Consider the following 21,214-nt stretch of genomic DNA (forward strand, 5'->3'; position numbering starts at 1 on the left):
GCTAGTGAAACAAAAGCAAAAATGAACTTTTGGGACTTCATCAAGATAAAAAGCTTCTGCACAGCAAAGGAAACAGTCAACAAAACAAAGAGGCAACCCACACAATGGGAGAAGATATTTGCAAATGACACTACAGATAAAGGGCTGGTATCCAAGATCTATAAAGAACTTCTCGAACTCAACACCCAAAAAACAAATAATCAAGTCAAAAAGCGGGCAGAAGATATGAAAAGACATTTCTCTGAAGAAGACATACAAATGGCTAACAGACACATGAAAAAATGTTCATCATCATTAGCCATCAGGGAAATCCAAATCAAAACCACATTGAGATACCACCTTACACCAGTTAGAATGGCAAAAATGGACAGGGAAAGAAACAACAAATGTTGGAGAGGTTGTGGAGAAAGGGGAACCCTCTTACACTGTTGGTAGGAATGCAAGTTGGTACAGCCACTTTGGAAAACAGTGTGGAGGTTCCTCAAAAATTTAAAAATAGAGCTACCCTATGACCCAGCAATTGCACTCCTGGGTATTTACCCCAAAGACACAGATGTAGTGAAAAGAAGGGCCATATGCACTCCAATGTTCATAGCAGCAATGTCCGCAATAGCCAAACTGTGGAAAGAGCCGAGATGCCCTTCAACAGATGAATGGATAAAGAAGATGTGGTCCATATATACAATGGAATATTAGTCAGCCATCAGAAAGGATGAATATCCAACTTTTACATCAACATGGATGGGACTGGAGGAGATTGTGCTAAGTGAAATAAATCAAGCAGAGAAAGTCAATTATCATATGGTTTCACTTATTTGTGGAACATAAGGAATAGCATGGAGGACATTAGGAGAAGGAAGGGAAAAATGAAGAGTGGGAAATAGGAGGGAGAGATGAACCATGAGAGACTATGGACTCTGAGAAACAAACTGAGGGTTTTGGAGGGGGGAGGGGGGATTGGTTAGCCCGGTGATGGGTATTAAGGAGGGCATGTACTGCATGGAGCACTGGGTGTTATATGAAAACAATGCATCGTGGATCACCACATCAAAAACCAATGATGTATTGTATGTGACTAACATAACATAATAAAATTAAAAATAAATAAATAAATGAAGGTGAGGGAAGAAGGAGCCAACAGAAGGCAGAATAAACCAGATACCACTTATTGAACAATTACTACATGTTAGATCCTTGATTTCATGACTGCTAAGCCCCCATCAATTCTGCAAGGTATTATCCCTCCAGATGAAGCAATAAAAACCAGGGTGTTTATAAGTATGTTGCACAGGCAGTAGTGGATTTTCACCAAGGTTTGTGTGGCTCCAAAAAGTCATCTTTGAGTAACAGGCTACCTATCTAAGAATATCCAGGTACAGAGGCATTTAAATAAACTCACGTACAGCCCAAACCTGTACCCAAAATACAGACAATGCAGTTAGATGCCGGCCCGGGGCCCGACACACCCCCAGGCCCAACCACCAGCACGCTCTTCCAAAGCCAACGACAGAAGGACCAAAGCAAGCAACGGACCAGACGGCCTCATGTCACCACCCGCAGCCACCCCCACTACAAGAACTCCCTCTACGACACCCTGCAGGGTGGTTATCCGACTGTTCTCAAACCCTCTGGGGGATGGGCCGCCCACTGCTTCACAAATCAGGTGAGTTTATTTACGGGCAGCCTCATCTGTAGAAAGTTCTTCCTCAACTAGGAAGAGCTCTGCCACCCACTACCCCTCGTTCTACACAGGACCATCCACTCCCTCCTTAGATGTCTCCTGGAGTATGAGAACCACAGCTGAACACAACACTGCAAATGTGCTGTGACCAGTGTTTATCCACTCACTCCATGAATATATATGATGCACTCTCCGTGTGCTTTTCTAGGCACTGGTGATGCAACACTGAACGAGACTGGAAAGGTCTGTTTCCTCATCCTAGTGGTAAGAGTATGGAAGGGAATGGACATTTGCGGCGTTCAGCCTGCCCGGTCTGAACCCCCTTCATGTGTCCAAGGAATCTGCCACAGTAGGTGTCTGGATGGGAAGCAGGGCCCATCTCCCACTACATAAGCCACAGGCCGGACCCCTGCCCTCCTGCCCTTTGGCGGCCAGGGCACAGTGCAAGCCTGAACTGGGCTTGGCTAAGCAGATGCACAAGGAAGCAACTAGCTCTGAAACTCTGACTCTGAAGCAACCAACACAAAGGAGCAGAAACAGTGGAGAATTTATCTTGCTGGGGGTGGCAACATCCAGTGCTGAGTGACAGCAGAAGCCACGGTGACTACCAACACATGGCGCCAATGCTGACCTCCACGGCATCCTCAGGGGACTCGCCCCACGGCCTGGTCTGTGCTGTGGCTGGGCCGCTCAGCCTTGGTTCACGCCTGTGTTCACACCTGGCCACCTGCCTGCTCTAACAGAGATGGAAGGCCTGTCTAGAGCCCCAGAAGCCAGGGTCCTCAGGGCCCTAGATTGAGAATAAACAAGTTGGCCAGCCAAGCCTCCAGGGTCTCTCCAACCTGGCAGACACTCGTCCCTCTTCACCAGAACGTTAGTCATTCCTAGAAACGACATTTGCCCAAGCTAAGCACATAAAGGCAAGGGACACAAACGCATCTGGCACCTGGCCTGAAGCTTCCGCACGGTCTCCTCATCTTGCCGGGCCTGTCTCTCATCCTCAAGGGCCTCCTGCAGTTTTAGGTACATGTCTTCCAGCTCCCGGACTCGCTGCAAATACTGCTCCAGTTCAGAGGCCTTCTGGGCAACCTGTTCTTCCATCTGCTGTCTGACCTGATGGTGTAAAAGGGTCACGTTAAACTCCGGCTGACGTTCACCCTCAGGGAAAGTCTCCCACTGCTCCTCCATCCCGAACGATGGCCGCAGCCCAACAGGGTGGGCAGGGCCCCATCCCGCACTCCCAGAACTGAGGTTGGAGGAAGGAGAGCACCACACCCAGAGTCCACGGACACAGACTACAACCCTCATGCTCTATTCCTGCCCTGGGAGCGCTCCAACCCTTCCACTCCACACTTTAAGATTCAAGTCAAGAAAATACTGTTTCCCTGAATAATTTCTCTTTAAATTCCTTTCTATTATAAAGCCACAACCTCTTTACCCACAGTCTTCTCTAAAAGGAATGAACCTCTGTCCAGTCAGAACAGCCAGGGGGTTAAAACAAAGGGGAAAGGGATGACGGACCGGCAGCCAGCGACGACTCCTCTTACCTGGCTGCCTCCTCGCCCCTCTTCTCCCCTCCTGGAGCATATCCAGCCCTGGGGGGCCTCAAGCACCCAAGTTAGCACCCTAACAAGTATATGGGTTCTCCTTTCTGTATTAAACAGTTTTGAATCTCTGCCTTAAAAACTGAAAGACAAGGACATCTAAATGTAATAGCACACACATTAGCATATGTGTCTGCGGTTTATAAAATATTCTCACTGCTCACTTCATCCTCGTAAGAGTCATGAGAGATCACATGACAACGCCTCCAATGTAAAGAGAAAACTCATGCTCAAAAGCAGGACCAGAGAGGAAAGAACCCAGATCTCCTGGCTGTGAGTGCAGCGCTCCTTCCCCCTACATCTGCCTGCCTGTGTTCTTTTCTCTCCTAACATGAACTTGTCTGTTTTGACCCCAGCAACCAAAAGTTACTAAAAAATGTCACGAGCGTCTATTTAATAGGCACTGGGCTCAGCAGTCTGCCTCACATTACAACTCCACGTAAGACCTGTGTTCCAATGAACTAGCTAACCACCTACAGCAACCTGGCTCTTGGGGGTCTTGGGGGATGGGAACCTCTAAGATGAATTAGAGCTGCTAAGAGGAGCAGAGCAGAATTCATATGTTCTCATGACTTCAGAACCTCCCACTTTGCTCATTACAGAAGAGAAATGTCATGGAACCCATGCTTACTTTTTCCATAGCTATTTATTTTCCAAGCCAGGACTCTTTGAGAAGGAAAAGGAGTGCTGTTAGTAATAATAACAGGATGGCAAGGACTATCCCAGCAAACCAAGACATACAGTCACCCTAACCACAGTACTTATCACCCCATTCCATGAATTTCTATTCTGGGGTCCTGAAAGCAAGGTTTATGTCTTTTACCTTTATATCCTTGGCATAGTACCTCGCACAGAGAAGGTGCTCAATAAACCCATATTGAATGAAGAAACACAGAACTTCCCTGAGCCCACTGCAAGTCAGAAGCAGAGCCCAGCTGACAAGATGGCCTCACTCCAGCCTCCCAGGCCTTGGCCCCTTCCCCTTCAGCCAGACTGGCTCTGTGAGCGAATGCAGCAGCGTTCCCAGGTCCCCAGCTGTGCAGCACTCACAAGCTTCTCTCGCTCCAGCTCTGTGCTGAACCTGGCCTGTAGTTCCACCTGAGTCTGAAGACGTTTCTTTTCTTCTTCTGCTGCGCGAGACGCTGCTTCTTCCAGTTTCTACCCAATCAAAACCCCACCCACAGAAAAGCAGTAAATATTAGAGTGGATATCATCTCACACGTTATTCCTTAAAACTTTTACCAGAGCTTGACTTATCAGAGGTGGCAATGAGGAACTCCATGGACCCATTCCCCCAGCAGAACACCCACAACTGGTGAAAATAATTTCCAAAAAAACCCCAAAACAACTATTTAAAGTCTCTGGAAATTATCCTAAGAGCATACAGCAAATGGAGAACATTTATCCAAGAAAAATCTACCCAATCTTCCTAAGAACAGTGAGTCTATGGCATCTGAGCCATAGTGTGCCCTCCTGCCCCCCGCCCCCCAATGTCAGTAAGAACAAAGTTCTACTCCTGCTAATGAAACCAAGAACACAGGGCTCCCTCTTTCCTCAGCTCATAGTCTAGCCACGGTACGCCCCCAGGAAGGACAGCCGCTAGCATTCTCATTCTTCCCAGCTCCTTGCTGCAGAAGCTCTATTCCAAGCAAGAATGACTGAGGGGTCTGAGACTCTTTCCTCCACCCTGCACCCACTCAGAGTGGAAGTTCTGCCTCAGGGATGACAGGCTGCAATTAGCAGACACGATCACCCTTGCCCCCATTACCTGTACAGCAGAGGTTCCACACCAGGAGAGGCAAGACCATAAGACCAGAGGCTACCACCTCCACCTCGTGATAGGCCCACAGAGAGGCAAGACTATAAGACCAGAGGCTACCACCTCCACCTCGTGACAGGCCCACAGAGCAGGAGCATCCCACCAAGGGAAGTAGACCACTTGTTTCTGCCACCAGCTCCAGAGCCCTGGCACAGAGGTTTGCCCAGGCAGACAGGCAAGATCTGAAGTTCTCCCCAAAAGAAATGATGTCATTTAAAACACAGGGTGAGGAAGTTCAAACTTAACGATGCTCTTGAAAACAATGGAGATTTTAAGGAATTAAGAGGCAGCTCATTGTTCCATGAGACCAACAAACTAAACCACAGACCAGCTAGAAATTTGACAGAGAGAAACACAGACAGCAAAGCCCTCATGTACTAGGAACAAGTCTCAAAGACTACATGTGGGCTTGAATTTAAATAATATCAGACTGAGGAGCAATTTAGGCCCCATGCCATTGTTGAAAACCATAGAGCTCTAACAGCTGGATAGGATACCAACAGAAGTAGACAGCTTAACCGAGAGATCAGAAACAGAGACACACAAAGAGAACCCTGCTAACATTATGGTCACCCCAGGGTACTGTGTGCATGTCCAAGGCTGTGCCTCTGAAGAAGACAGTCAGAGCTTTACAGTGTGAAGAAAACAGACTTCACTGAAATAGCCCAGCCAAGTCACTGAACAAATGAACAAGCAAACAACAACAAGCCCTCAGGGGAGGGAAGAAATCCATATCCAGAGTTACTACAATATATTGTCTAAAATGTCCAGTTTTCCAAATGGAAAGATATTTCATGCTCATGGGCTGGAAGAACAAACATTGTTAAAATGTCCATACCACCCAAAGCAATCTACAGATTTAATGTAATCTCTATCAAAATATCAACAGCATTTTTCACAGAACTAGAACAAATAATCCTAACATTTGTATGGAACCACAAAAGACCCCAAATAGCCAAAGCAATTTTGAAAAGGAAGAACAAAACTGGAGGTATTACAATTCCAGATTTCAAGATATACCATACAAAGCTGTAGTAATCAAATCAGTATGGTACTGGCACAAAAACAGACACATAGATCAATGGAACAGAATAGAAAACCCAGAAATAAACACACAAACCCACAATTATATGGTCACGTAGTCTACGACAAAGGAGGCAGGAATATGTAATGGGAAAAAGAGAATCTCTTCAACAAATGGTGTTGGGAAAACTGGACAGCTACATGCAAAAGAATGAAACTAGACCACTTTCTTACGCCATACACAAAAGTAAATTCAAAATGGATGAAAGACCTAAATGTGAGACCTGAAACCATAAAAATCCTAGAAGAGAGCACAGATAGTAATTTCTCTGACATCGACTGTAGCAGCATTTTTCTAGGTATGTCTCCTGAGGCAAGGAAGACAAAAGCAAAAATAAACTATTGGACTACATCAAAATAAAAAGCTTCTGCACAGCAAAAGAAACAATCCACAAAACTAAAAGGCAGACTACTGAATGGGATAAAATATTTGCAAATGATAAATCTGATAAGGGGCTAGTATCTAAAATATATAAAGAACTGATACAACTCAACACTAAAAAAAATAATAATCAATTAAAAAATGGGCAGAAGGGGATGCCTGGGTGGCTCAGTCGGTTAAGTGTCCGACTCGATCTCAGCTTGATCTCAGAATTTCAGAAGAGGAAAGAGAGAAAGGAATAGAAAAAGTGTTTAAAGAAATAATGGCCGAAAACTTTCCCAATCTGATGGAAAACATTAATCTATACATCCAAGAATTCAACAAACTCTAGGATAAACACAAAGAGATACACACTCACACACATCATAATAAAACTGTAGAAAGACAAAGACAAAAAGAAAATCCTGAAAGCAACAGAAGAAAAATGACTGATCACACACAAGAAAACACCAGTAAGACTGACAGCTGAGTTCTCGACAGAAACATGACTAGTTCTGGGCAAAGTATTGAAAATAGAAGGGAAGTGTGACACTTCCAGCTGGAATACTTAATTGCCAAATCACTGAACACTTAGTCCTCTGGTACAGTGAATAGTAAGATTTGAAATAGCAGCTGTTGCATCAGCCTGGATTTCATAATTACAGGTGTATATACTCTGCTCCAGTAATCCCACTTCTGAGAATTAATTCTATAGCTAAATTAGAATGTGTATAAAATGACACAGGTCCAAAATAGTTCCCTGCAGTATTGCCTATTTAATCAAAAGATTTAAAACAAACCAAATGTTCATCAAGAGGGGACTGGCATTGTTTCTTTTTTTTTTTTTTTTTAAGATTTTTATTTATTTATTTATTTATTTATTTATTTGAGAGAAAGAGCCAGCGAGAGAGACAACACAAGCAGGGGCAGAGGGAGAAGCAGGCTCCCCACTGAACAGGGAGCCTGATGCAGGTCTCAATCCCAGGACCCTGGGATCATGACCTGAGCTGAAGGCAGACGCTTAACTGAGTAAGCCTCCCAGGTGCCCCTGGAATTGTTCTCTTAATTTCTCTTTCTGATAGTCCATTATTAGTGTATAGAAACAACAGGTTTTTGTGTATTGTTCTTTTATCCTGTAATTTTACTGAATTTATTAGTTCTAACAGTTTTCCCTCTATATAATATCATGTCATCTGCAAATAGTGACAATTTTACTTCTTACCTTCCAATTTGGATGTCTTTTCTTCCTTTTTCTTGTCTAATTGCTCTGGCTAGAACTTCAAACACTATGTTGAATAAAAGTGGTGAGACTAGGTATCTTTGTCTCATTCCTGATCTTAGAGAAAAAGCTTTCAATTTTCCACCACTGAGTATGTTAGCTAGGGGCTTTGCATGGCATTTATTATGGTGAGATCCAGTCTCTCCATACCTGCTTTGTTGAGAGTTTTAAATCAAAGTCAAATTTTGTCAAACGTTTTTCTGCAACTATTGAGATGATCATTTAATTCTTATCCTTCATTTTTATAATGTGGTTGTATCATACTGATTTGTAGATAAACACAATTTAAAAATGTGAAATATGATATCAAAAGCATAAAATGTTGGGGAGGGGAAAATACAAATGTTGAGCTTTTTTTTTTTTTTTTAATGTTATTTATTTTTTGACAGAGAGAGAGACAGCGAGAGAGGGAACACAAGCAGGGAGAGTGGGAGAGGGAGAAGCAGGCTTCCCGCTGAGCAAGGAGCCCGATGTGGGGCTCGATCCCAGGACTCTGGGATCATGACCTGAGCCGAAGGCAGACGCTTAACGACTGAGCCACCCAGGTGCCCCCAAATGTTGAGCTTTAAAATGGGATCAAACTTAAGTTATCAACTTAAAATTGTGTTACATGTATAAGTTGTGTAAGCTTCATGGTAATCACAAAGCAAAAACCTATTTTAAATATGCAAAAGAGAAAGAGAAAGACATATAAGCATAGCACTAAAGAAAGTCATCAAACCATAAAGGAGGAAAGAGAAGAAGGAACAGAAGAAATACAAAAACAACCAGAAAACAATTAACAAAATGGCAACAAGTACATACCAATATTAACTTTAAATGTAAATGGATTAAACTCTCCAATCAAAAGACAGAGTAGCTGAATAGATTTTTTTTTTTTTTTTTGGTTTATGCAACTTTATTGAAGAAAAATAAATCAGTTACTAGCAGAGCTATTAGTTGATCACTCATCCACTGACAACTTGCATCATTTATTCAGTGCTATATTAAACAGTGTATTGGAAGATAGATTAACTAATAGCTCCAAGCCTCCTAACAATTTAAATGAGAATTACAAAATGTTTGAGACCCTATTTTGGAATACAAAGGGTGTTTGACTTCCAATTTCCATTCTCTGTAGAACAAGAACAGGTCATTCCTTTATTGACATGCATAAAATACATCACATTTTCTGTTCTGCTGATGCTATAAATTCAATACCAATTCTCCAGCCACATCAGTTATGAGCATAAAGTATATCATGTAACCTCAAATCTCTAACAGTGGAAGGCTTAAAAAAAAGACTGGATGCTAGAATAATGCTGCTTCCTTTGATGTGACAACTGAGCATCCATCTCCCTCCCCCTCAGATGATTTCTTCAGCATGTTAGAGCAGTGAGGAATGGTTTTAGTCTCATAACCAAGTTAGAGTGAAGACATTGGCCACATAATACACATGCTCCATTTTTAAAAAAATTCTGAATCTTGGGCAACTGTTCTCTTGTAACTACTTTACAGTTTCTAAAAGCAGTTATTGTCCAAAGCTGGAAGAACTTAAGTCTTCTCAGATGAGCATGTGAATGAATGGAGGGAGGTAAACAAAAAATAAAATTAAAAAAGATGAGGTCTGATAGGGGAGCAGCCGGATAAGAAAATCAAAAAAGGAACAGTAATTTAAAGTTTATTCCAGCTATAATGCAGGTTATTCTGACTTTAAGGTAGCATCACATGGCATACTTCTGAGTCCATTCCCGAGATATTCTGTTGTACTTATCTCTGTCTGTTTTATAGATCCGTGCAATCTCTGGCACTAGGGGGTCATCTGGGTTTGGATCACATAGCAGTGAACAAATGGATAAAAGAACTTTAGAAATAGTTAAAGCAGGAGACCACTGTGATCTTAGAATATCGAGACAAATGCTGCCATTACTGTTAATATTTGGATGATAAATTCTTGTTGTAAATGCAACCTTAGGTGGTTTGAAGGGGTAGTCTGTAGGAAAATGAATTGTCAAAAAGAATACACCGCCTTGGTATGGGCTGTCATTAGGTCCCATAATTGTGGCTTGCCAATGAAACATATCATCCCCAACTGGACCTGCAGAACATTGTGCTGGAGGGTCACGGGCCAAATCACTAAGTTCCTTATTAATCCGTTTCAGCGCCATAGTCTGTGCTTTTCGTCTGGCTCCTCACTCTCTCGGTGTGTGCTCAAAGGTCCGGCCAAAACTCTTGATTATCCGGGCGGCAGGGAAGGATTGTCTCTTCGTCTCACACCGGCTCTGCCAGACACAGGCGCCTTCTTACTAAACAGATCGGAGATTGGACTGGGAGGGCGGGGGCCGGAGGCGGGTCATGGGCTGGGGGGGAAGCTGAATAGATTTTTTTTTTAAAAAAGGCCCCAATCCACTGAATTGTATACTTTAAAATGGTAATTTTATGCTATATGAATTACATCTCAATAAAATTTTACTTAAAGTTTCTCTTTAAAAAAAAAAAAAAAGACCTGTCTATATGCTGCCTACAAGAGACTCAGTTAAATGTAAGGACACACACAGACTGAAAGTGAAGGAATGGAAAAAGATATTCAATGCAAATGGAAATCAAAGAAAGCTAGAATCCTATACTTATATCAAACAGACTTTAAAACAAAGCCTGTAATAAGAGGCAAAGATGGGTGTTTTATAATGATAAAGGGGTCAATCCAACAAGAAGATATAGCATTTATAACATTTAAACATCCAGCACAGGAGCATCTAAATATATAAAGCAATTAACAGACCTACAAGGAGAAATATTCAGCAATACAATAATAGTAGGGGACTTGAATAGCCCACTTACATCAATGGATATATCATCCAGACAGAAAATCAATAAGGAAACATGGTCCTTAAACAACCCATTAGACCAGATGGGCTTAATGATATATATAAAACGTTCCATGCAAAAGCAACAGAATACATATTCTTCTCAAGTACACATGGAACATTTTCCAGGAAGATCACATGTTGGGCCACAAAACAAGTCTTAATAAATTTGAGGACTGAAATCGTATCAAGCATCTTTTCAACCACAATCATATGAAACTAGCAACTCCACAAAGAAAACCAGAAAATTCACAATTTGTGGAGATTAAACAACATACTGCTGAACAACCAATGGGTCAAAAGAGAAATAGAAAATACTTTGAGACAAACAAAAGTGGAAATATAACGTACCAAAATTTGTAGGATGCAGCAAAAGCAGTTCTAAGACTGAAGTTCTTAGCTATAAATGCCTACCTGAAGAAACAAAAGTCTCAGGGGCACCTGGGTGGCACAGTCGGTTAAGCATCCAACTCTTGTTTTTGGCTCAGGTCACGATCTCAGGGTCATGGCATCAAGCCCTGCATCAGGCTCTGCGCTCAGCACAGAGTCTGCTTGGGATTCTCGTTCCGCTCTCCCTCCCCCCCTGCTCAGACTCGCTCTCTCTCAAATAAAAAAGTAGATCTTTTAAAAAAAAAAGGAAAGAAAGAAATTAAGAAAGAAACAAAAGTCTCAAATGACCTAACTTTACACTCAAGGAACCAGAAAAAGAAAAAAATGAAGCCCAAAGTTAGTAGAAGGAAGGAAGTAACAAAGATTGGAGAAGTAAATAAAAGAAACCAAAAGACAAGAGAAGATCAATGAAACTAAACTCATTCTTAGAAAAGATAAATTGACAAGCCTTTAGTTAGACTCACCAAAGAAAAAAGAGGACTCAAATAATAAATGAAAGAGATGTTACAAAGGATACCACAAAAATACAAAGGATCATAAGAGACTATTATGAACAATTACACACCAACAAATCAGACAACCTAGAAGAAATTTATAGATTCCTAAAAACATAAAACCAATTTGATTACTAGGAGATTCAATCAGTAATCAAAAACCTCCCAACAAACAAAAGTCCAGGACCAGACAGCTTCACTAGTGAATTCTACACACATTCAAAGAAGAGTATCTGTTCTTCTCAAACTTTTCCAAAAAAACAAAAACAAAAACAGAAGAGGAGGGAATTCCTCCAAACTCATGAGGCCAGTGTTACCCTTATACCAAAACCAGACACAAGAAAAGAAAAATTAGGGGCTAGTATCCCTGATGAACATAGATGCAAAAATCCTCAATAAAATATTAGCAAACCAAATTCAACAATACATTAAAAGGATCATACACCATGATCAAGTGGGATTTATTTTTATATAATTTAAATTTTTGAACCATATGATTATATTACCTATACAAAAGATTAGATTTTTTTTAAAGAAACCGAAGTAGAAATAAAAGTTATTTGGGAGAGGAGGGGGATGAATAGGTAGAGTACAGAGGATTTTTAAGGAAGTGAAAATAAGCCTGAATGATACTGTAATGGTAAATACATGTCATTATACATTTGTCCAAACCCATAGAATGCAAAACACCAAGCATGAACCTTAAGGTAAACTATGGACTTTGGGTGCTATGAGTGTCAGTGTAGATTCATCAATTTTAACAAGTGTACCTCTCTGGAAGGGGATGCTGATACCAAGAGAGACTGCATGTGTTGACACTGAGTTATATGGGAAATCTCCATATCTTCCTTTCAATTTTATTGTGAACCTAAAAGTGCTCTACAAAAATAAAGTCCTTTTTCAAAAAAAAATATGTGGGTAATCCCTTTAAAGATATGTATTAATTTACAAAAACCACATGATTTCTTGTTCCTTCTTCCAAATTAAATGAGGCCAATCAAGTCTTACAAAACCCACAAATGTTATAGAATTCCAGGTGATTAAAAGCTTCATCTAAGCAGTTTTTTTCTAAATATGCTTTAATGAAAAATTGGGATGAATTTTATTTCTTAACAAGAAAAAGAAAAATAAAGATTTTTAAGGGATCTATAATAATTTCTCAACACTTATCAAATCCCAAATCAGTTGCTTAAATAATTCTGTAAAACTAGGTAGGAGGAAAGCTGTCTAGTTTGGCCTAGGCCTTGTCGGCTCTGGGCATACATTCACACAAAGCAGAACAGGCCATCTACATGCTCATGGGAGGCAGAGTTTAAAAGAGTCTAAAGGTTCAAAATGATGCCAGATAGATGAATCTCAAATGCATGATGCTAAGTCAAAGAACCCAGTCTTGAAAACTTATATACTGTGCAATTCCATTTATATGACAATTTGGAAAAGGCAAAAATATAGGAACAGAGAACAGATCAGTGGTTGCTGGGGGTTAGGGATTAGTGGACAATCTGAGTACAGAGGGCAGTGTGAGGAAATTCTTTGGAGCATTAGAATTGTTCTGCATTCTGTCTGTGCTAATTACAAGAATCTAGACACATGTAAAAACTCATACAACCATACATAAACCATGCATCTTCCTGTTTGTAAACTACTAAAAAATTAAAACAAAGAAAAAAGGACACCAGAACTTTCAAGTGTTGGCAATACTCTATCCTAACTTGGGTAGTAGTTTCAGGAGTATTCACTTTATGATGCTTTGTATACACTCTTTCATACTCTCTTCTGTAGGACCTCTTGCATAATTTTTAAAAATTATGAAAGAAGGACAACAAGCCCAGATTCCCACCCCATTCTTAAAACACCCACTACTGCCATGTGTACAGTGGATGAAGGAGGCAGTGATCACATACCACAGGTGCTCATCCTAGCCTATTAAGGGAGTTTTTAAAGAAAATGTATTACAGCAGAAAGGCAAGATGCAAGAGTGATTCAGGAGGAAGAGCAACAAGACCTGAGGAGCTGCTTTTGGAAAGTAGGTATACACTCTGGAAAACAGTATGGAGTTTCCTCAAAAAGTTAAAAGTAGAACTACCCTCCAGCAATTGCACTCCTAGGTATTTATCCAAAGGATACAAACAGTGATTTGAAGGGGCACATGCACCCCAATGTTTATAGCAGCAATGTCCACAATAGCCAAAATATGGAAAGAGCCCACTGACAGATGAATGGATAAAGATGTGGTATATATATATATATATATTCAGCCATTAAAAAGAATGAAATCTTGACATCTGCAACGACAAGGATGGAACTGGAGGGTATTATGTTAAGCAAAATAAGTCAGAGAAAGACAAACACCATATGATTTCACTCATAGGTGGAATTTAAGAAAGAAAACAGATAAACATAGAGGAAGGGAAGGAAAAATAAAATAAGATGAAAACAGAGAGGGAGGCAAATCATGAGACTCTTAACCACAGGAAACAAACAGGGTTGCTGGAGAGGAGGTGAGTGGGGGGATGTGGTTATTGGGTGATGGGCATTAAGGAGGGCATATGATATAATGAGCACTGGGTATTATATGCAACTGAGGAATCACTAATAATATACTAATAATAACTGAAACTAATAATATACTGAAACTAATAATACACTGTATGTTAATAACATATAGAAACTAATAATATACTGTATGTTAACTAATAATATACTGAAACTAATAATATACACTATGTTAACTAAATTGAATTTAAATAAAAAATTTTTAAAAAAAGAAAAGAAAGTAGGTATGCTGGATAGGAAAAACCGCTTCTAATATCATATGCCCACATAATTCCTAAGGTTATAAAAGTATTAGAAAATTCTTTGAGTCTACTCAGAGGATGTCAGCACAAAGTGTCTCATTTCCATGGACTGCAAAGGGAGAACCCCACCAGGAATGCGGGGGCTTATACTGTGAGCATCTCCCATACTCCAGGGCAAAGGTGCTACAGAGGAGACACAAAAGGGTCTTAGATCTTGTAGTTAGCAGGTGCTCACTGACTCAAGGAAGACAGGCTCAATCAATCCCAAATAAGGATGGTGCCCAGACACCGAAGACCGACTACCACCCCCAGAACCATGATACAACTGAGCAACAAGGTTTCCCAATGAATGTCAATTATCCTATATAATCTACGGTACTTGACCTCCTAGCCCAGAGATGGAAGGAGAAACTGACCCAGACTGTATCTTTCACTCTGAACAGTGAGACCCCTAGCTCTATACTAAGGGTATTCAGGAATAAAGATGGGAGCTAAGAAGGGAAAAACTAAAAAAGCAACACACCCTGCCCAGGTCACCAAAAATGACCTTGACATCCTTAGGGGAATAAAATTTCTCATCTTTATCTGACAACATTCAACTGTGCTCACCATTCTTATAAATGTTCTTTTCCGGTCAATGAAATGCCTTGCTGACCTGAGACCCTCATACTTCCAAGGCTGGGAAAACCAGGATGTCTCACTCAGTAATCTAGATCCACTTCCTGAGAAAACAATTTACCAAAACATCTCTCTAAAACTGCATGCAGCTGGTCTTGGTAGGCCCAGAGCTTGTAAGTAAGGTAGCTGGGCTCCTACAGTGAAAGAGAGAGCCCTCCCCCAGCCCAGTGTCCACTCCCACCTTCCTCACGGTCTCCAGCTCCTGCTGCTTGTTTTCGTTGGCAGCCTGGAGCTCCTTCATCTGTCGCTCCAGCTCCTCTTGTTCAGCCAGCAGCTTCTTCCGGAGTTCTTTCCGACGCTGGCGGGCTTCTTTATGTGGTGGGGGGCTGCCCAACTTCAACAGATGGATAGTAGAATGAATGGCTATAAAAGGCACAGGACAGAAAAAGGAACAGACTGTTTATTCTTCGTATGCAGATGGCATACTGGGAAGAAAACCAGAGACCCAGTGTAGATTCTGATTCTGCCATTAAGTAGTGGTGTGACCTTGCATAAATCATAACCTGCAGCATCAGTCTCCTCATCTCTAAATGTGATCTCTGGAGTCCCTTCCAGCTCCAAAATTCCATAACTGCATATCTGTGCTTAAATAGATACTTGATTCGGGAATATCACACACATTTGAAGAACTTACAACACTTCCAATTCCCTTCTCTATATTTCTCAAAAGGACAAATAAGAATAAGACATAGTAAGAGTTGAGATTCAAACTTCTTAATATCTGATTTGCTACGTGCTGGGTTTAGTCTGCCTTTATCTATGCCTTCTGAAACCATATCCTTATACACTTCCTTCCTGAGATGGTAAGAGTAGCTACCATTTATTGAATACTTGCTATATGTATACCTTTACATGCATTATCTAATTTTTACGTATCTTCCTGATTATTTGAATTAATTTTAATTTTTTGACAGCTATTACTTTCACATTGTTCAAATTCAAAAGCATGAAAAGACATACGAGAAAAGTCTCCCTCCTGCTCCTATGCCCAAGTACTGGCTTCCCCTCTCCACTACCAACTAATGCTAACAGTTTCTTGTCTTTTCCAGAGATATTTTAAGCATATACAAATAAGTATGTATATACATCCTCCACCTTCTTTTGACATAATACACTCTTCTGAGCCTTCGTTTTTTTCACTTACTATATCTTGGAGAGCTTTCCATGTCAGTATATAAAGCATTATACAGGGCACCTGGATGGCTCAGTCAGTTAAGCGTTTGCCTTCAGCTCAGGTCATGATCCCACGGTCCTGGGATCGAGCCCTAACTGGGCTCCCTGTTCAGCAGGGAGTCTGCTTCTCCCTCCCCCCTGCTCATGCTCTGGCTCACACACTCTCTCTCTCAAATAAATAAATAAAATCTTTTAAAATAAATAAATAAATGAATAAAAGCATTATACATAAGTACTGTACAGAACCCCATTGTGTTTCTTCTATCATTTATTCAACCATTTTGCAATTAATGGACACTTAGGTTGTCTACAATCTATCATATTTTTGCAATGATGTGCCATCTTTAAAATGTGCAAGTATATCTTCATTATCTAATCACAAAAACCTTGAGAGGTAGGTACTATCTTTTTTTAAGATTTTATTTATTTGAGGGGTGGCTGGGTGGCTCAGTTGTTAAGCATCTGCCTTCAGTTCAGGTCATGATCCCAGGGTCCTGGGATCGAGCCCCGCATCGGGCTCCCTGCTCAGCGGGAAGCCTGCTTCTCCCTCTCCCACTCCCCCTGCTTGTGTTCCCTCTCTTGCTGTGTCTCTGTCAAATAAATAAATAAAGTCTTTAAAAAAAATTTTTTTTATTTATTCGAGAGAGAGGTAGTGAGACAGAGCATGAGCAGGGAGGAGAGGGAGAAGCAGGCTCCCCGCTGAGCAAGGAGCCCGATGCGGGGCTTGATCCCAGGACCCTGGGATCATGACCTGAACCGAAGGCAGATGCTTAACCAAATGAGCCACCCAGGTGCCCTGAGAGGTAGGTACTATTATTATCCCCATTCTACAGAAGAGGAAAAACAGCTACAAAATTCATAATTCAATTCAAGTGACCCAGGAAAGAGGATTCAAACCTAGGTGCACTTGCTTCAAAATCTTAAGCCACATCAAAATGACCACAATTTTCAGTATAACATAATTTTACTTATATCTAAGAATATCATATTCAGAAGCCCTGAACTTTCATGATTAAAAAAAAAATCTCATACGTAGTGTTTCATTCTTTACTAATTTTAGAATAATCAGTTTAAAAGTTATTAAATCAAAAGTTTATGTTCTTGAAATAATTATTTGAAACTAGTGATTTCTTGTGAAAATAACAGATCTTAAAAATTACTGGAAATATTCAAAAGTGATTGCATTATTCCTCTTTTGTTTTCTGTATTACTAAAAATTCCAGATGGTCACTTCAAAATTCTTCATAGTCCTTAAAAGGGGAAATTCCATTCTCTTTAAATAGTAAAAGTAAATAAAACTTAAAATGTCCAGTTTATAATTTTCCCACAAGTTCATTATGCAAATGAAACTGATGAAAAATTTGGGAACTCCTCTCAATTTGTTTTTCTTTTAGTTATTATGCTGCATGCAGAAATAACTACAATGAGGGAACAATGCTTTAGTACTTTAATGAGATTAAAAATACAAAGTCAGAGCTCTCAAGTTATCATGACAAATAATAAAAACTGCCTTACCCTGAATCCACTCCTGTTTCTTCTTCTTATCTGAGGCACTGATTTCAAAGGTCTTATCAAAACATTTTATGAGAAAAAGGCATTTCTTCCCATCTTTGTCGGGCAAGGACTAACACAGAAAGCAAAATTGGTTTTTAAAAATTTTATTTTTAAGCATTTAAATTTAATCTGAATTATTTATACAAATCTGGCTGAAATTCAATGTCAATGAAAAATATCTATAAGAGCATATTTCTGATTTACAAAATGCTATTCTCTAGGCAACATTACCTATGGTAACAATGACCCTTGATTAGTATATTTCATCTGGACTGTGAGAACCACCAACACCTGATGGGGATACCATGCTTTGGCTTCCTGAGCACAGTGACTCTTGAATGTGAGCACACCCCTTACAGGAACCCTGGAAGGTATATCCACATTGTTGCAACAGGTATTGACTCCAATGCGCTATGAGGCTACTAAGCCAGGGTGATTCCCACATTCACCTGATGCAAATCCACTCTCTTTGCACTTGGGCTGGTATTGCTAGCAAGCTGTGGCTCCTGTCCTATATCCTTAAGTAGACTGGTATGGTCTATGGTAATCTCGTGAGTCTCCATGTTTAGCTGAATCTAAGAAGACCCCTTAGTAGGCAGTGCACACCCTGAGACATCAATATACGTACACTATTTCATCCATCAAAATACACTGTCATTTATGAGCAAGATTTTAGGTATTTTACATGTTCTTCATCAAATACAGATGTGATGATAGTTCAGATATAAATTAAAAACTCAAAATTTATGTTTCTTGAAGACTTCACTTCTTTACAGAATTAATAGCAATGAATAAGGTGTCCTGAAAGTCACCTAAAATATTCAAAGATAATGCTCGTATTTTCTTTAGTTTTATTTACTGTACTCAAAATGGCCCAGATTTCCCCATATATTCATGATTTCAAACACTGTCTTCCTGAATATTTTTTGGCTTTCTTTTTTATAACTTCATTTTATTCAATAAATGTTTCCTTAAATGTTCAAATAAATCTGACTTAATCCCTATACTTTGTTCATGAGACAGAAAATAAATTCACATTACAAAAAACTTTTGTCAGGTATCTTCAGTTTTTGGTTCAGGAAGTCTGGTAACTGTATGCCTATACTATTTTAGAAATGTTAATTTTAAGATTACTTTAAGGTTCTAAAGCCTAGAAGCAAGATAAAAAAGACTTGAGCAGTAGGGGGCAGCATCAGAAAGACGTAACAAGAGGCTTACCTCCACACAGCAGTTTTCATCCAAGAGAATGTCTCCTTTCTTATCCTTCAGATCCTCACTCACATAATAAGAAATTATGTTGGGTTTTAGTACAAACCAGCGTTCAGTCCAGTTTTTCCGTTTATGGCCTTTTTTCATCATGTAACCCTATGAAAGATTAAATCTGATATAAATGCCTGGCCTTTTACTTATTAGAGCTAATATCTCTTCCTTGAATACATGAGTGTAAGTGGTTCTTGACCTTTGTGGATCATGAACCCACTGAGGACCTATGAAGGCCAGGGGTACTAAACCCAGTCAAATACATGCAAATACATGCATACAAAAGTTTACACATAATCCTGGACCTGCAGAGACAACAGTCCACCCCACTCTCCATCCCCCAATGCTATATACGTAGTCTTAGAACTCCTGGTGCTAAAATCATTGTGATCTTTTTTAATTCCTTTTTTTTTTTTTTTTCCTTAAAGAGAGGGAGAGAGAGTCTTAAGCAGGCTCCACACCCAGCACGGAGCCTGACATGGGGCTCAATCTCATGACCCTGAGATCATGACCTGAGCCGAAATCAAGAGTTGGACACTTAACAGACTGAGCCATCCAGGTGCCCCTAAAATTCCTTATCTTTTAGGGATACCTATGGAAATATTTATAGATAAAATGAAATGTCTGGGGGATGCCAAGGTGGCTCAGTCAAGTCCCGCATCGGTCTCCCTGCTCAGCAGGGAGCCTGTTTCTCCCTCTGCCTGCCGCTCCCCCTCTTGTGCTTGCTCTCTCTCACTCTCCCTCTCTGACAAATAAATAAAATCTTAAAAAAAAAAAAAAAATGTCTGGGATTGTTTCAAGATACAGGAGAGGAAAAAGTAGGAAGGGTAGGATCAACCATGTGTTGGTGGTTACTGGGGCTGGATGAATGGTATATGAGAGTTCACTATACTATCCTGTCTATTCTGATTAAAACACATACACACACAAAACCCTGATAGTGATTCTCAGTAATTTAAAACCTCAATCAATGAAAATGCTAAACTTGGTCAAATATATCTTTTAACCAATCACCTTCTGGCACCAACCTACCCTTCTACCTGACCTCTCACTCACTATTCTGGAGGAAGAATTCTGCTCCAGATGAACAGAAAAGGAACTAGCAGCTAGGATTCTGGCTTCTAAATGTAGCTTCTACACTCACACTTCTAGGCCTATACTTCCTTCCCACATATCAGTCACAAAATGTATAATTCATATCTTTACTTAAGCAAAATGACACATTATTATAGGCCAAGCCTTTCAGGGTTGTTTGAGAATAGCTGACATTTTCTTGTAAGATTTATTTATTTGAGAGAGAGACTGCTCACACGTGCGAGGGGGTGGGCAGAGGGTGGGAAGAGGGAGAGAGAATCCCAACAGAGCACAGAGCCCAACGTGGGGCTCAATCTCACCACCCCAAGATCATGACCTGAGCTGAAACCAAGAGCCAGACGCTTAACCGACTGAGCCACCCAGGAGCCCCAAGAATAGCTAACATTTTAAATATTAAATGTATAAATGCTGATAGCCTAGAGTAGACTATATATTATCATTAAATATTTATTACCTTGCTGTATCATTTGATTATTATGTCAGGTTCTAATCATATACTTGTTCAGTTTCCTAATCCTTGGACATTTAAATAAAAGCTATCTCATACTGAAATTCATCTGTAGTCCAATTATCCTGCCATCCTGGTGGGCCTAGAAGTCTTTAGACAGAGACCATGTCTCACACTTTTTAGCACTAAAAACCTACACAAATGAACCTCAATTAATGTTTATTGATGGGCTCAATTAGGGAAAAAGAGCAAAGACAACAACATCACCTGCTTAGTTAATAAAGGACCAAGGTAAGGAAACCCCAACTTGGAGTTATTATTCAGTATAATAATTAAGAAATCTGAAAGATCCACTAAAAAATAAATAAATTCTATTTAACAAGCATTAAGCTTCCCATATGTATATCATATGCTATGCAGGTCATAATCTAATAAGATAAATGCAATTTTGCTAAATAAAGGTATTTTCTCCCAAAAGTAAGGGTATTTTTCTGATTTTATAAAAATATATAATCATATGCATACATTCATGTATAGAATCCTATAAAGTAGTAAGTCCAATAACAAGAAAGGAATAAAGAAGAAAATAAAATTTACAGAAATCCCACAATCCAGAGGCAATCACTTTTAACACTTTGGTGACCATCCTTC

At 40.0% G+C, this 21,214-nt stretch overlaps 2 protein-coding genes across 4 annotated transcripts in view; both read right to left on the reverse strand.

Annotated features, from left to right (window-relative positions):
• SWAP70 (switching B cell complex subunit SWAP70) overlaps positions 1-21,214 on the reverse strand; it is an 82,180-nt gene that overhangs the window by 4,382 nt on the left and 56,584 nt on the right. For 2 of the 3 annotated variants that reach the window (XM_021685299.1, XM_044919314.1), the window contains 5 exons: positions 18,979-19,125; positions 17,722-17,830; positions 15,215-15,396; positions 4,336-4,443; positions 2,628-2,794 (listed from right to left, as the gene is read on the reverse strand). In XM_021685299.1, the coding sequence (XP_021540974.1) occupies positions 2,628-2,794; positions 4,336-4,443; positions 15,215-15,396; positions 17,722-17,830; positions 18,979-19,125 (713 nt within the window). The remainder of the gene's footprint in view (positions 1-2,627; positions 2,795-4,335; positions 4,444-15,214; positions 15,397-17,721; positions 17,831-18,978; positions 19,126-21,214) is intronic. The other variant, XM_021685300.2, reaches the window with a different exon arrangement.
• Positions 9,472-10,115, reverse strand: LOC110576234 (ubiquitin-conjugating enzyme E2 D3). Its single transcript, XM_021685301.2, has one exon. It carries the CDS (start codon positions 9,972-9,974, stop codon positions 9,531-9,533), a length of 444 nt encoding a protein of 147 aa, XP_021540976.1. The 5' UTR covers positions 9,975-10,115; the 3' UTR covers positions 9,472-9,530.

This window comes from Neomonachus schauinslandi, chromosome 11 (genome assembly GCF_002201575.2).
Source record: "Neomonachus schauinslandi chromosome 11, ASM220157v2, whole genome shotgun sequence".
NCBI classification, from domain to species: Eukaryota; Metazoa; Chordata; class Mammalia; order Carnivora; family Phocidae; genus Neomonachus; species Neomonachus schauinslandi.